Source organism: Canis lupus, chromosome 7, assembly GCF_048164855.1.
Source record: "Canis lupus baileyi chromosome 7, mCanLup2.hap1, whole genome shotgun sequence".
Classification (NCBI taxonomy): domain Eukaryota; kingdom Metazoa; phylum Chordata; class Mammalia; order Carnivora; family Canidae; genus Canis; species Canis lupus.
Genome location: NC_132844.1, coordinates 50842786 through 50858142, shown reverse-complemented (window position 1 = coordinate 50858142; position 15357 = coordinate 50842786). Strand labels below are relative to the sequence as shown.

The window sequence follows — 15357 nt, the reverse complement described above, 5'->3', positions numbered from 1 at the left end:
TGGGCTAGCCCAGTGGTTCTCAAGTGGGGTGAAGTTGGCCCAAACGTTATTGGTTGTCATAACTGGGAATGCCACTGGCATCTAGTGGGTAGAGGCTTGAATGCTACTAAACATCCTACAATATACAAGACAGTCTCCCACAACAAAGAATTATCTAGCCTGAAATGCCAGTAGTGCTGGAGCTGAGATATCCTGGACTAGACCATTTCTTGGCTCTCTTCCAGCTCCAAGAATACTATGACTAATGATGCTCAATGCTACCCTTACCAAGGGCATTGCAATTCAACCAACAATGACTAGGTATCTTCTTTTCCCTATTTGATTTATACAAAGGAGGTAAGTAAGCCTCCATTTATGAGGTTTCCCATGTACCATGTAGCCTCTACCTATACCCCTGTTTATTAAAGGGCATGTGTTTTCATTGGCTCTAGATATTTCAGCAAAGTTATGGCTTCCCTATCATCTTGTACATTTCACCCTCATTCTTGTATTTCCCTAATTGTTAGGTTTCAAGAGAATCAACTAAAAAAACATTTTAAAGAGAAAATTTTTTAATATCAGGCAGTCTGTCTGAAAAATGCATGCTGTTGGATGAAGTCATTCCTGATACTGGGACTTATAGCATATCTGCAAAATGAGGGTATTGTACAAAATACTTTTGATGGTGCCCTCTTACCCTGAAATTCTGTGTTTATGTTTTTAAATACCATCAGAATATAATAATAAATATTATTATTAAATATTTAAATATTACTGGATGATATTTATCATCCTTAGATGATTCACAAAAGGAAAAAAAAAGAGCAAGTATTATTACTCAGGTCATATGTTTGGAGAGACAAAGTTTTGTAACCTACCGTGTAGGTCAAAATCATAACAAATAGTCGTGACATGTGGCCCCATCCTAGCGGTGCTATGGTTTCCTGATGTTCCTGATGGATGGTGTTGCTGCTTCCCTCCATGCTCACACCTTTCTCTCTATTCCTAGCATTCATCCCTTTAACATTCGTGCCAGGCTCTGCAACACACATGGGTAACTCTACTGGAAATGGAGCAGACATTATCCTTGCCCTCGTGAAACTTAGCTACTAGTGAGTTCTACCTATTTTGGACCAGAAAGAGTAACTTTCTGTTACTCTTAACCTTCTTTGTAATCCGTACTTCATCATGTGAAACTGTTCACTACACACTCAGGCACACACCATGGCCTGGTCCGCCTGTCCTCTGATCCACTAAGGGATCTACTGTGATTACTGGTTCCTGGAGTCTTTGATTCTTCTGCTTCCCACAAAGGAGAGAAACCTTCTGATGGAATGCGATAGAAAGAACGTGGATTCTCTGTGAGCCTAGGAACTCTGAACTTCAATTTCACCCTAGAAAAAAAATGGGGCTACTAATCCTATTTCTAATAGTACTCATATTAATACTCATTCATGGTTACACAAAACAGTCATTGCAGAGGAACATTGGAAACTTTATAGGGAATACACATTTGAAATGTTTGTTGTTATTATGTCCTTTAAAATCACTATAATTTTGGAAGCAAGAAGTTTACTCCTTGCTAAAGGGTAACCAAATATGTTCTCCTCCCCACTGTTAGAAGACACAGAAATCTCTTTTCTATGTTGCTTTTTTGACTTTTTCAGTATAAGTTGCTCCTCTCTACCAAATATATGTTGGTTGGCAACCTAAGAAAAAAATTATGTGTATAGAAAAACATAAAACAGCATTTTAACTCTCTAGTACCCACTGTGATTGATTATGAAATATTTTCTCTTTCTTCTCCCTTGAGCACATCGCCATCACTATATCTTCACAGTGTCATCTGCTCTGTGAGGTTTGCTGTTAGACCATCACAAACATTAAATAACCCAAAGCCTATCTTGAAAATTGTATTTTAATCATTTAAAAACTTTTTCGGGTTAAAGGGATTTGAAAAAGCTAAGCATATGCTATCTCTTTTCATACTTCAGATGTTTGCATTTTTTGATTCAAACAAGGATTTGAAATAGGTTAAGTGTGGCTTTAAGTATGTCTCTTTCTAAAATGCATATGGATTCTTCAGAATTAGGGCTGATAAACAAAAAGTTATGCCATATGCTCAAAATTAAGAGACCTACTTTATCTTGGCTTGATCTTTGTAGAGAGTAGATGATTACAATCTCTTCTTGGTAATTTGGGTTTTCTGTGATGGTATCTGTAAAATGTTGATATGCCTTTGGCTGAAGGAGTCACTGGGTATGAAATACCCAGTAACGGTTCTTGACTTCATGAACAGAGTTTTGTTTTCAACCTGAAACTGTAGCACAAATGCTGTAATTCTGATTTTAAATTGCTGTAAGCTCCAGACAGGAAAGGAAGTTGAAAAGAAGTGCTGCATTTTGAAAGTAAGTGTTGTTCTACCAAAGAGGTAGAAGAAGGGAGAGAGGATGGGGTTAAAGCTCCAGTAATTTCACCTGGTGGTGCTCTGAGTTTCCAGAGGCACAAATCACTGCATGGTATGAAGTGGGGACAGTGGGAGCAAAGAGAAAGTGGATTTTCACCCTTTACTTCCAAACCACGGGAAGGGGCTAACTTTAAAATGCCAGGATGGAACAAAAGAGTCTCAGATGTGCAGGCTTTAATGAAAAGAGCCCACAGTACCTTAAAATGCCCTTTGGTGTTGCAGTGAAAACAGCTTTTGAAGTTAAATAGTTTGACTTGATGGCTGAGCAGAAAGTTGGCTTTTTCTAGAGTGGTGAATGCAGCCAAAAGGACTATAGCATTAATTTTCTGATGTCTCTGTTAATACTTAATTTTGCAGTATCTCCAGCTCTCTTAATGAACAGAGATAAATTAATTTATTCTCTGCATACTGTCTGCTAAATTTTCTCTAATGAACAAAGGTATTATTTGCATCATAAATTCTGGTGTTTTTTAAGTTTTTCAGGATAGGATATTATAATTAACTGAAATAATCCCTTTTTAAAAATCAAGATCCTAAGTAAAGCTTATTTTATTTTGAAAAATTTGTCCTAAGTATTTTTATATAGAAAAAGACAATTCTCAAGTAAGTAAAAAGCACTAAAAGCATTTTCTTAGAAATAACTATGTTAACACTTCTCACTGATAGAAACATGTATGAGACAATTTTATGACCCCTGTCCTTCCCTCAAAAACTAGAACATTAGAAGATTTATCCATTGGATGCAAAAGCAGGGTATACAATGCTTATTTCCAGGAGTCACTTAGCATAGTGATCTCCAAAGTAGTATCTACCAACCTCAAGATAATTCATGGGGGTGGTGGTGGGGTGCAGGTCAGACATAAAGATTTTATTTTTTTTTAAATCCAAAATAGGGTTCACAAACTGTTATCTGTGGGCCAGATCTGATCCACATATAAAAAATGTTTTATTGGCACACAACTATGCCCATTCATTATGTATTGTCTAAGGCTGTTTTCATGCTACCAAAGTAATTGTGACAGACATATGATTTATAACACCTATTATATATACTAAATGGACCTTCACAGGAGAAGTTGGCCACCTCCTGACTTAAAATTATAAGAGATGTTTTAAGCTTTGCTGATTTATATGGGTTTACATTGTTGTCTTTGTAAGTATCAGTGCTAGACAGTCATAACTCATATATATTTCAAGTGAGATTTCTTGGGAAAGTGTCAGCTCTCTAGTTTGGTTCAGAGAGCCCTCAGTTGGCTTGGCCCAGTCAGACATATGATTTATCACATTAACTATTTTTAATTAAATGAAAATAATCCTCATAAAATAAGTGACTTTGTTTCAAAAAATCTCCTGCAAAATAATCTGGATTGAATATACCACTACTAATATCAGGATAAATAGCAAGAAATGTCAGTAATGATGTAATGCCTATACCTAATATAAGCTTGTTAACTGTCATATTGTTAATTCATTATTAATATTAATATATCTATCCCTAATTTATCATTTTACCTTGAGTCTTAGTAATTGTATTATGGTATCTTAAGATATATTTACAAAGTAGGCATCCAGAACTTGCAGATGCTGTGCAATTTCAGCAATGTTTAAAGATATAAAAAAATAAAATAAAGATATAAAGTACTCAAAATTATACTGTTTAAAGTTTTGCTGAAGTAAATGATAAATGTCTCTTTGAGGAATATTCATAAAGTAAAAATTAAATACCCAATTTAATTGGAAATAAATATGTTCTTCCTGCTGTACACTATAAAGTAATATATAGAAAACAATAGAATGATGAACTGAATTTCAACCCTTTGTATTAGATACTATTACAAAGTGCATTGAAAAAATCTGGATATTTTAAACACAAAAGTAGTGAGCAAATTACACTATACTGCAGTTTCATTTTGCAGTTAGATCAAAATACAGATTTAAAGATAGTCTTAGTATATGGCATTTGTGTTCTAAATATGAAATATACAAAAAGTGACATTTGAGGACTTAAAGGAGAAATAAGTCAGAGAAAACTTAGTCTCTAAAGTAAGCAACTTCTTTATAATAAAATTACAGTTCTATGGGAAAATTGTGAAGGTAAAATCAGCAGTAGAATATATAAAAAATTTGTGGATGTGAGATTGAAATTACATCAACATCCTTAGATAAACTCTGATAATAAAGAAGATGTAGATGTGTGCATACCTGCACACACTATACAGAGAGAAGGCCTGTTACATATATTACATTTAAATATAGTCAAGATTACTTCATACCGTGATAGAAACATAGGGATAACGCTATGTTTGTGTGTATCTTTATAAAAATGAGATAGAGAAGGACCAAGAATATCTTTGGAATCATTTGGAAGTTTTCAAGTCATCTTCTGGCAAGGTATTTTAAAGTGACAAACTGCTGGACGCATTATGACTAATTTGGCTTTCCTTGCCACCTATATATTGAAAAATGTGCTCTTCAACAAATTTTTGATTAAAAAGTAAATTCAAAATAAAATTTCTACCTGGAAGAAAAAAAAAGAAAAAAAAACCTATTTTTTATTAGAATACAGTCAAAATAGTTCTTGGAAGAAAAACTTATGACTCTAAATATGGTTAATGAATAAGTAAGAGAATAAAAATAAGTGAATTAAGTATTTGATTTGGAAAATTTAAGAATGATAAAATATCCTGCACATAAGGAAAGCAAGGGAAATGAATTCATAAGAATTGACAAAAGAAAACTGGAAAACAGAAAAGCTGTAGAAATCATAAATATTAAATGTTTTGAAAAATACATATAAAATAGTAGCAGTATAATCACACTGTTACAGTGTAAAATACTTTCAAAATTCTGAATGAAATTATTCTGCAACTTAGAATCCTATGTCTAAAAAAATTAAATGTGAGGGCAGAACAAAATTTTCAACATGCAAAGGTCAAAAGTTTTCTTCCAATACTTCATTTCCCCCGAAGAAACTCCTTTAGGTTCTGGTAAGATATGAGAGAGAATCAAGAAAGATGTGGCATATTGGAAACAGGAGATAGAACATAAGAGATAGGCAAAGAAAATTTCCAAGATGATGGTAAAGAGAATCACAGCCTAATGACTTACATGAAACATAGAAGACAAATAGCATAGATTGGAACAGGAGCCTCAGATGACGTATATGTTAAGGCTGCCACCACCAAGAATTCTTTCACCTTTGCACTGTACTATCAACCAATGTGATTATCAACCAATGTGATCCTGGCCAGGATTCTTAGCTCGCTATGACCTGTCCAAGTGCCCCTCCCTGCTGAGCTCCTGGAATAGCTGGTATCATCTGACCCTACAGAAGTGTTCAGACTTGACCAACTCTTGAGAGATGGAGGTTGGCTACAGTGAGCATAGAAACATAAGACATTTCCTGTCTAATCCATTAGGATTTAGCTCTGCTGGATTCTCCCATCTAGGGAACCTGTTACTTCCCTGGATCACTATAGGTCTGGCTTCTGACATCTTCACAAAGGGTTCTTGAACCCTCCAAAAAAAGCTGGAACTGGATCACTAACCAAGGACTGTTCTTCTTGCCATTTTCTCTCACCTTTTCCTAAGCACTCTCAACTCTCAATAATAACGCTGCCTTTTTCTTACACAGGTAGTTGTGTTTGCTACTCGGTTTTCAGATAATTGCTTCCCACGCTGATTAAGAAATGTGATGAGTTGCTGATAAAAAAAAAAAATGAAATAGTTGATTGAAAAATAAAACAAAGTTAGAATATATTTCAATCTAAAAGCCACCTTTAATGGGCAAATAGTACAAGTGTTCCCTTAAAGTTGCATAATAACGTGACTATCATTTAATAATGTTAGTGGTATTGGCTAACCAAATTAGACAAAAGAAAGGAATAAAAAGTATGAGAACTGACAAAGAGGAGGTAAATTTATCATACCACTAGGAATTTGATATTTTGGGTGATACACCTGGAGCTTCTAAGAAAATTAACTGAATGGCAATTACATCTGTGAGATAATTCAGTAATATGTATTGGCAGGAAATCCAAAACTTTCAGATACTGACATAGAGATATTCCTTCCAAAGCTGTTGTTAAGTGGGGGAAAAATACAAATAAGATGCAGAATGTTGTAAATAGGATGGTATCTTCTTTTTTTATAATAGTGTGTACTTGCAGTGTGCATGTGTAAAGTTATCTGTATTTGCTTGATATGTAAAATCAACACTTGCAGCAAACAAGAAATTAATTAGTTACTATTTCAAGGTACCGAGGCTTGTAACCTCATGTTGACTAACTCCAAAGACCTAGAATTATAATTTTCTAGCCTGCTTAAATTTTCTGAGTTTTAAATCTTAATACTTTTTTAAAAAGGAAAAGATATCTACTGATACAGCAAACACATTCAATGTACACGTTAGAAAACCAATCAGTGGCTTAAAAATACATGGTATTGGTAAAATGAATTAAACTTACAATAAACAATATTAAGCATACAGTTTTAAAGTTGAATTTACTTGCTTGCTAAATATAATTTTGAGCAATGTGTACTATTTTGAATTAAATTTCCATTTCACACAAAACCAAATATATTAATTCAATGCTTATGGAGCAGAGAAAGAATAGAATACAGTATTTAACTCACAGAAAATATTATATTCCTCTGAGATTTCAATAATGTATTAAGGATGTACTATAGTGGCATTGTACATAACTCTGAGGTCACAAAGGTGAATAAAGCAGGTTTCATTTTATAAGATTCATGCCCTGAGGGGGTCTTACAGATAATCACTGTCGATCTATTTCCTTACAATAAGAATTTCAGAAATATGAGAAGTGGTGTATCTGCAAAAAAGTAGACCTATCTTTCATAGATATGTACATATACAGGCCCTTTCTGGAGACTTTCTTTGTAGGCTTGATGTTTTCCACTCTTGTGCCTTTCTTGCCCCAATTCCTGGCCTCATCCTGTGGGTCTTACTTCCTCTAAGTCTTTCGCCTTCATCCACCTTCCAGGTGAAAGACCCACCCTAAAGGCCTCATTCCCTCTCCTCTCTACACATGAACTTATCTGGGCACTGATTCCAGTTTCTCTCCAACACACTGCCTGGAACTGAAGACCTCTTCCATTCTTTCCAGACTCACCTCTCCCTCATCCCTTGCCCATACTCAGCCCAACTTGACAACTTACTGTACTGTGGATTAAACCAATGCTTTTGCCCCTGCTGCTTGGACACTGATCTCACTACAATGGCCACCTGTCTCCCCTGTTTCTTCTGCACCAAATCTCAAGCACTCTTAATTTCCACTGTCACTTACCTCTTCAATGAAGACTTTTCTAATGTCGTCCTATTACCTTTGGGATGAGCTCTCTCCTCCCTTAAACATTTCTCCTCTCAATACGTTCAAAAATAACAACCTTGACACACTTTAGGAGACACTGCAGGTGCTTGATTCATACTGCAGAAGAGGCTGGAAGAGGGAGACTGATGGGAATTACTGAAAGAAATAAACAATACACCATGAAAGCAGGTGTCTTGTAAGGGGCCCAAGTATGAGGAAAGGTTTCCTTCTTATTTCTAAGAGATTCTGACATAACATCTATAATATTTAATTTAATTCCAAGTGAGCTTGACTTTTGTCTACTAAAATGCTCTTTATACCTTTCTTCTTCCCAGGATGTAACAGTTCCTCCCAAGCCTCTTTCTCTCCACCCATTATATCAGACTAGACTCTGTCCTCCTGCTAAGTCCCTGCTGCCTCCACAGACCCTCTCACAGGCTGACTGTCTTACCCCAGGACCCTTCAGCCATTTGTCCTCCTTCTCACTGAGTGATGAACAGGGGAATTCTCACACCCTGTTTAGTGGCAACACGTATAATAAGGTGAGAATTCCCTGAGGAGGTGGGAATTGTTCTGTGCTGTGAACTGTCTTTATGCCTAATTTTTGAAACTTAAGCATTGAGGAAACATATATATTAAGAATATTAAATATTTGTGTTAAATCCCACAAACTTACAAAAAGATAGTTAATTAACCTTGAGAAGTTATTAAATACATATTTTTGCTTTCAAAGTCATTTCCTGATTTGTATTCCTCATTGTTTCATGTTCTAATCCTAAGGTGGAAAACCCGAGAAATTTTCCAAAACCTTACAAGATATCATTATTAATTTATCTGCTAGTCTCAGTTCAGCATTCCTTAAAAAGCTTCTTTAAATTATAGTGCCTTATTAAGGAGGCACTTGCTGCTGCAGGCAACGAGCAAAGAAATACTTAGAATTGCTACAAGTATCTATAAAATAGTGTTAACATCTCATTTTATTTTATTTTATTTTTTATTTGAGTATTGTTGGCACAATGTTACATTAGGTGTACAAGTCAGTGATTCAGTAAAGTTTATACCTTATGCTATTAACATTTTATTTTAAAATGTGTCTATCTGCCTCATAATGTATAATGATGGGATATGTAAAATGAAGTGTTCATTACCCTAAAGAAAACATATATTATATGTATTACATATTTTAATATATATTGTTTTAATATTTTTATTATATTTTTACATTTATAATATAATTTAAATGTTTAATATATTATAGATTTTTACTCTAATATAAACATGATGTATATTTTAAGTGAAAATCATATTTATATTATAATAATATAATATAATTTAAATTATATTTATATTTGGCTTTGGAATGCAATTATACATGTTCTATCAGAAGCAAGCAATCAATAATACCACATAAGACTTACGGAAGAGTGCCCCTTGTTCTTCTGAGCATTACTGTAAGGACAACTTGGCTATTATGGACTCAGGTTCAGAAAATTTCACAAAAGAATTGATTAGTTAAGCTCAACCTACCATTAACATTTTTTTTTGGTAAAACTCAAAATCTTGTTTAAAAATATTTATTTTGCAAATCCTCTGTATCTAATGGAATACACTTCTGTACTTGGAAACCAATAAAGGCCCGAATCAATATGCTCCAGAATGTAGTTGTACAATGTCGGTTGAGCCCTAAAATGTTTTTTTTGAGGAGATGCTCATGAACTCAGTCTAAAGACAGTAATCTAAAAAGTGAACATTATTACATGAAGAATATTTTACTTTTCAATTTAATAGCATCTATCATGACTGAATGACCAACTCTGAATTAAGCCTTTAAAATATCCATTGAGGGGATCCCTGGGTGGCACAGAGGTTTGGCGCCTACCTTTGGCCCAGGGCGCGATCCTGGAGACCCGGAATCGAATCCCACGTCGGGCTCCCGGTTCATGGAGCCTGCTTCTCCCTCTGCCTGTGTCTCTGCCTCTCTCTCTCTCTCTCTCTCTCTCTCTCTCTGTGACTATCATAAATAAATAAAAATTAAAACAAATAAAATAAAATAAAATATCCATTGAGGGGATCCCTGGGTGGCTAGGATTGAGTCCCACCTCAGGCTCCCGGCATGGAGCCTGCTTCTCTCTCCTCCTGTTTCTCTGCCTCTTTCTCTCTGTGTCTAATAAAAATAAATAAATAAATAAATAAATAAATAATTAATTAATTAATTAAAAAAATAAATAAAAATAAAAAAATAATAAAATATCCATTTTCTGCAAACAATGTTTTTGGGCAAAGTTCAGGATGACATTCTTATGACCTTTGTTTCTTACTCTTGGTTTAGAAAAAAAGCATTTCAGGGAAAGTATAATATTTTAGGGGATTTTATATTATTTGAAATTCTTCCTGATTTAACCTTTGCCAAAATATATAAAATCCATTTAGTTCCTAAATTGATGATTCTGAAAATAACATACACATATTCTTATAAATTACCATCTATGATAGGATTATAATTGTGTTTCATAAATATCAATTTCATTAAGTAGTTCTTTCTTTTAATATTTTTGTGGTGTTTTCTAGAACCAGCCAGCATTCACAGAGGTTCAAGGACAGAGTTAGTATTTCATCCCTCTTTTTTTTTTTTTTTAAGATTTTATTTATTTATTTTTGAGAGACAGAGACAGAGAGAGAGAGGCAGAGACACAGGCAGAGGAGGAGCAGGCTCCATGTAGGGAGCCTGATGTGGGACTAGATCCCGGGACTCCAGGATCATGCCCGGGGCCGAAGGCAGGCACCAAACTGCTGAGCCACCTAGGGATCCCCCTTTCATTCATATTTTAATCTGTACTTGGTCAGGCTGTGAAGAACAAGTGATTTGAGGTGGGACAATTATTTTCAGTTTATACAATCTTCATATTAGATTTTGTCTTGCATGGTCAGAGATTTATTGATACTGAATAAAGAAACATTCACATCAGAAATAATAATAATAGTAATGTAAGACAATATTTCTTAATGGAAGAATCAGAACATTCAATAGTTTTGAACTTAAATTGCTACCATGAAAATATACAGATTACTCAATTTGATATCTACATCTACAAATCTTATATTATAAATATAGGACCAGTAGCATACCGGATTTCAAGACTTGTCTTTTTCACTTGAAATAGCTTCTTGTCTGGAATTGTAAACCATAATCTGCTCTCTAAATTAACTTCTCTCCAGTACCCTAATGTCATTGCCAGACCTGGTTTACAGCTTTACCTACTAGGCTCATTTCCAAATTCAAATCTTCCCATAATTCCCTCTGGAGAGCCACACTGAACTTGACTTAACTGTCTTTAACAGTCCCTCATCACCTGGGGCTACAGAATGTGTTTAACAGGTTTTATAATTCTTCTGTTGAATCTGTAGTGTGTGCTCATTTTTTCTGAATCTTCATCAGACTCTGAGTTTCCTATACCTTTACCTTAATCTCTACTTTTTTCTCTTACTTTCAAGATAGAGCTCTATCTTATAATGTCATATCATACATGATGATGCACAGGTACTTTCCTTTTCATCTTGTAAAAAATCATGAGATCCTCTTTTTCTCCAGGTCTCTTTCTTTAATCCTTCAAAGTAATATAGCCTCTTGGTTAAGAGCACAATGTCTCTAGACAGTTGGTCTAAGTTCATTTCTTGATCCCCCACTCCTTCCAGATGGTGATGTTGGGTAAGACATTTAGGCTTTGCATGCCTCCATTTATTCACCTTTAAAAATGAGGGTGATAAGAGTACCCAATTTACTAGAGTATTATGACATTAAGATGTATTAATATGTACAAAGCACCTAGAATAGTGCCTGGAACATAATAAGAACAATATAAGAGTTAGATTTATTTTTTTTTATTTTTAAATTTTATTTATTTATTCTTGAGAGACACAGAGAGGCAGAGACATAGGCAGAGGGAGTAGCAGGCTCCCTGCAGTGAGCCCAAGGCAGGACTCCATCCCAGGACCCTGGGATCATGACCTGAGCCAAAGGCAGACACTCAACTGCTGAGCCACCCAGGTTTCCCCCCAGCACAGTTTTGAGTCTTCATTTGTCCTTTTTAATGTTGAACCCCTCCTCTTTTCAGAAACCTCAAAAAGAAAAAAAATCACATAAAAACAAGATAAAATGAACTCATCTCCATCTTTTTGCTTGATAGTGCCACAAGCCTAGTAATTCCAAGACTTTCTTGCTCTCAAAGTGATCAATAGCCATTATCTCCATTCTCCCTCTATACTCAGGCTTTAACCCATTCTTGAAAGCATTCTGTCTTTTTGCTTCAACCACTCTATTGAGATTGCTCTCTTGAGGTAAAATGCTTGTCAGAGAACTCAGCTGAATGCTCTCAGTCCAATGTGTCTTTTATCCCTTGCAGCAATTGGCATAGTTGATCATACACTCTTGGGTCTTCCTTTTTGCCCTGCTCTGACTCCCTGACTGCTCCTTCTTTTTTTTTGGGGGGGGGAAGGGGGAGACATTTCTTCCTCTACCTCTTCTTTCTAATTGCCTCCCATCAGGTACTCACTCCCTCACAGACTTCTGTGATGATCTTAGTACTGATCATTCTCAAATCCACAGCTCCAACTCTGTTTCTCCTCTGAGACCTAGTTTTATAACTTTAGCTGCTCACTTCTCAGTTCCCCTAGGATGTCACGTTGTCACCTCAAACTTGTCATTCATTTTCCCTCCAACTAGTTCTGTTCTGGATCCTGTACTCCTGTCATTAATAACACAGTTCTCAGTCCTCAAACTCACACTTGGTGCAGCTATTATGCTTTTTCTGTTTTTTCCTCAATAGTTATTCATCAGGTTGAATGGATTCTTCTTTTGTTATGCCTGTCATGTTGTTATCTCTCACTACTCTTTATTATTATTCTACTTTACTTAAACCAATCCACTTATTTTTCCTCCAGGCATGCCTTGAGAATTTCTTACTGTTTAACTTGCTCATGCATTCTCCTCATATAAAATATCTCCCTGCTTTTCACCTTACTTATGCAAAGCAAACCATTCTCATCCTTTCAGACCTACTCAAATTATCCCTGTTCCTCTGCGAAATTTCCCCTTTCAGTATTTCATGCATATTACAAGTTCTCTGGTTATGTATTTGGTGAGATTATCCTAGTGTCTATCTAGGGAGTGACATGCTTAATATGATATTTTTCACATTGTAGGTATAGCAATAAATCTGTGTTTGTGATGAACAAATCCTAAAATGACCCAGGTTATTCACCAAGAGCCCATGCTTGACTAGGATTATTTCTACCTTATGTAGGAGCTAAATAGAGTCAATTTATAGTTTTATCAGTACATTTGATACAGTTTTAGTCATTTGGAGAAGCTCACTTTTTCTTGCATTGCATGAAATTTCCCGTGAGCTTATGGAGTGCTTGATTGAGCATAGGAGCATAGGTAGGGTGGGGATGGGGAGGCAGGAGGCACTAATCTTTGCTATATGTGGGCTCTGCTATCCACCATGGTGTCCTCAGTCCTATCGGGTATATGACCATCAATCAGACAATACACTGCTACATTCTACTTTCTTCCCCTACATGGCATGCCCTGATTGGTTCTAGGTTGGCTACTTCTGAGCCCCTTGAGCACACGTGGGAGAACATAGTTACCTACATGTTGGGAGCAGCTCAATTCTGTGAGGTCCTCTCAGGACCATCAACTGAGATACTCTACATATCCTTCATCACTCTTCTTTTCCTGCCCCCTTACTTGTAGGAAACTCTAGGAGTCCAACCTTTATGAATTTGCCTACCTGATAAAATTTATTTATAGCCCTGAAATCACTGCAGTTTTATGGTCATTTGCAGACATGGGAAAAAGAGTGGAAAATGTGATTGGCCTATGTACATGTTCCCAGCTGAGATGATCAAGGTGATGTTCTGCTTTCTCTTTGAGCACTCATGCTGCAAGCATTCATTCTTTTCATTGTCTGTCTAGTACCACATGTTTTAACTTTCTGTGCTTTTTGTTTGTGATTTCACTATTTCAAATGGCCTCTTAGGCAGAGTGCTGAAGTTCTGTCTGGTGCTCTAAACACAAGAGGGCTGCAGTGTACCTCACAAAAAAGATACATGTCCAGTAGGCTTCCTTTAGGCATGAGCTAACAGTGCTGAGTTAACAGTGCTGTTGGACATAGGTTCAATTTTAATGGACCAATAATATATATTAAGGTGTCTTTAAAAAGAAAGACACATTAAACAAAACTATGTAAGATGATTAAGTTCTGGACTCACAGGAACTTAATCTTCTATTTTTCATCTTGGAGCAATGGTTCAGGACTGGCTGACTCCATGTTTGCAGTGACTTTATAGAACATAATGAACAGTGAATAATGAGAATCAATTATACCTTTGTTTTGATTTTACTGGAAAGAGGATTCGTATACAAGTAGTTAATTGGGAGGTGGTTCCAGGACACACCATTGAAGGAAGTGGGGAACTGGAGAAGATGTCTAATAAAGGGTGTATCATCAAGTGAGTTACCATGTGGCAAATTAGGGTTTGAGTTTATTGAGGAATTCCAGGAGTGAATGCAGAAAAGTCAGAGGTGGGCAATCTGAAGTGGGGATTGGGGATGGGGGGTGGGACTCCTGCTAGTTTTTGTTTAAGGTCTGTGCTTGGGGGAGAGGAGCATAAACAGAAAGAGCCCTCAGGCAAAGATAAGCCTTGTGAAATTCACAGGCTGCTAGTAAAATGTCAAGGCCTGAGATGACATAGAGTAATTTGTATCACATATACTCACAACTTTTATGTGTTTGATCTAACTTTGAGGTTCAGGATCCTGCAAATCAAAACTTTGGCTAGAAGAACACTTTATTTTGAACATATTATGCCCTGAATATGTAAAATGGCTGAAACAATAAAGGATACAGAGGAATTATAGGTGCAGGTCGGGAGAATTATAGGGCTGGAGAGGGTGGGGATACTATCTTAAAACTGTATCTCATTCAGAGTCATTTTGATGTAAGAAAGATGTTAGGGTTTGAAGCCAATGGCCAAGAAAAAATTCTTGAGACATCTTTGGTGCAAAGGGTGGTTTTATTAAAGCACAGGGATAGGACGCGTGGGTAGAAAGAGGAGCACTGGGTTCATGAGTAGTGGCCCATTATATACTATCAACTTGGGAGGTGGTTAAGGATAGTTTAAGTCTCTAAAGAATTTTAGAAACAAGTTTCCAGGACCTTGGGTGGGGGGGGAGAGCTAGCTATTTTTAGGAAAAGGTCATTTATTACTGTCTAATAAGACTTTAGTCATGGGACCCTTCAGACATATATGAGTGGGCCATATGCTTGGAAGATGATTGCCAGCATTTATCTGGGGGGTTTAGAGATAAAAGGAAGCTTCCAAAGGAATTTTTATATGTTAAAGTAGACTTATTGGATCCTAGGAGTTGGGCTAAAATTGCCTTTTGCCCTTAGCAAAGTTTTAACATTGAGGCAGTTGAGTCCCTAGAAGAAGGTCACTCTGCCTGTTTCAAGGACTTGTCAGTGGGCTGTAAGTAGTAAAGAAATTTAAGAATTTTTCTTCTGCCCTTGTTTC

At 36.0% G+C, this 15357-nt stretch overlaps 1 protein-coding gene and 1 long non-coding RNA gene across 50 annotated transcripts in view; one reads left to right on the top strand and one right to left on the bottom strand.

Annotated features, from left to right (window-relative positions):
• Window positions 1–11906, bottom strand: part of LOC140636846 (uncharacterized) — a 56854-nt gene extending 44948 nt beyond the window's left edge. For both annotated transcript variants that reach the window (XR_012034078.1, XR_012034077.1), the window contains exons 1-2: window positions 10906–11906; window positions 7756–7935 (exon numbers count right to left, since the gene is read on the bottom strand). This is a non-coding gene — a long non-coding RNA (uncharacterized lncRNA). The remainder of the gene's footprint in view (window positions 1–7755; window positions 7936–10905) is intronic.
• The window catches only part of MLIP (muscular LMNA interacting protein), a 263432-nt gene that overhangs the window by 219509 nt on the left and 28566 nt on the right, over window positions 1–15357 (top strand). For 31 of the 48 annotated variants that reach the window (XM_072832578.1, XM_072832573.1, XM_072832566.1 and 28 more), the window contains one exon: window positions 8115–8321. The exons of the other annotated variants lie outside the window; for them this stretch is intronic. In XM_072832578.1, coding sequence (XP_072688679.1) covers window positions 8115–8321 — 207 coding nt within the window. The remainder of the gene's footprint in view (window positions 1–8114; window positions 8322–15357) is intronic. 48 annotated transcript variants of the gene reach the window in all.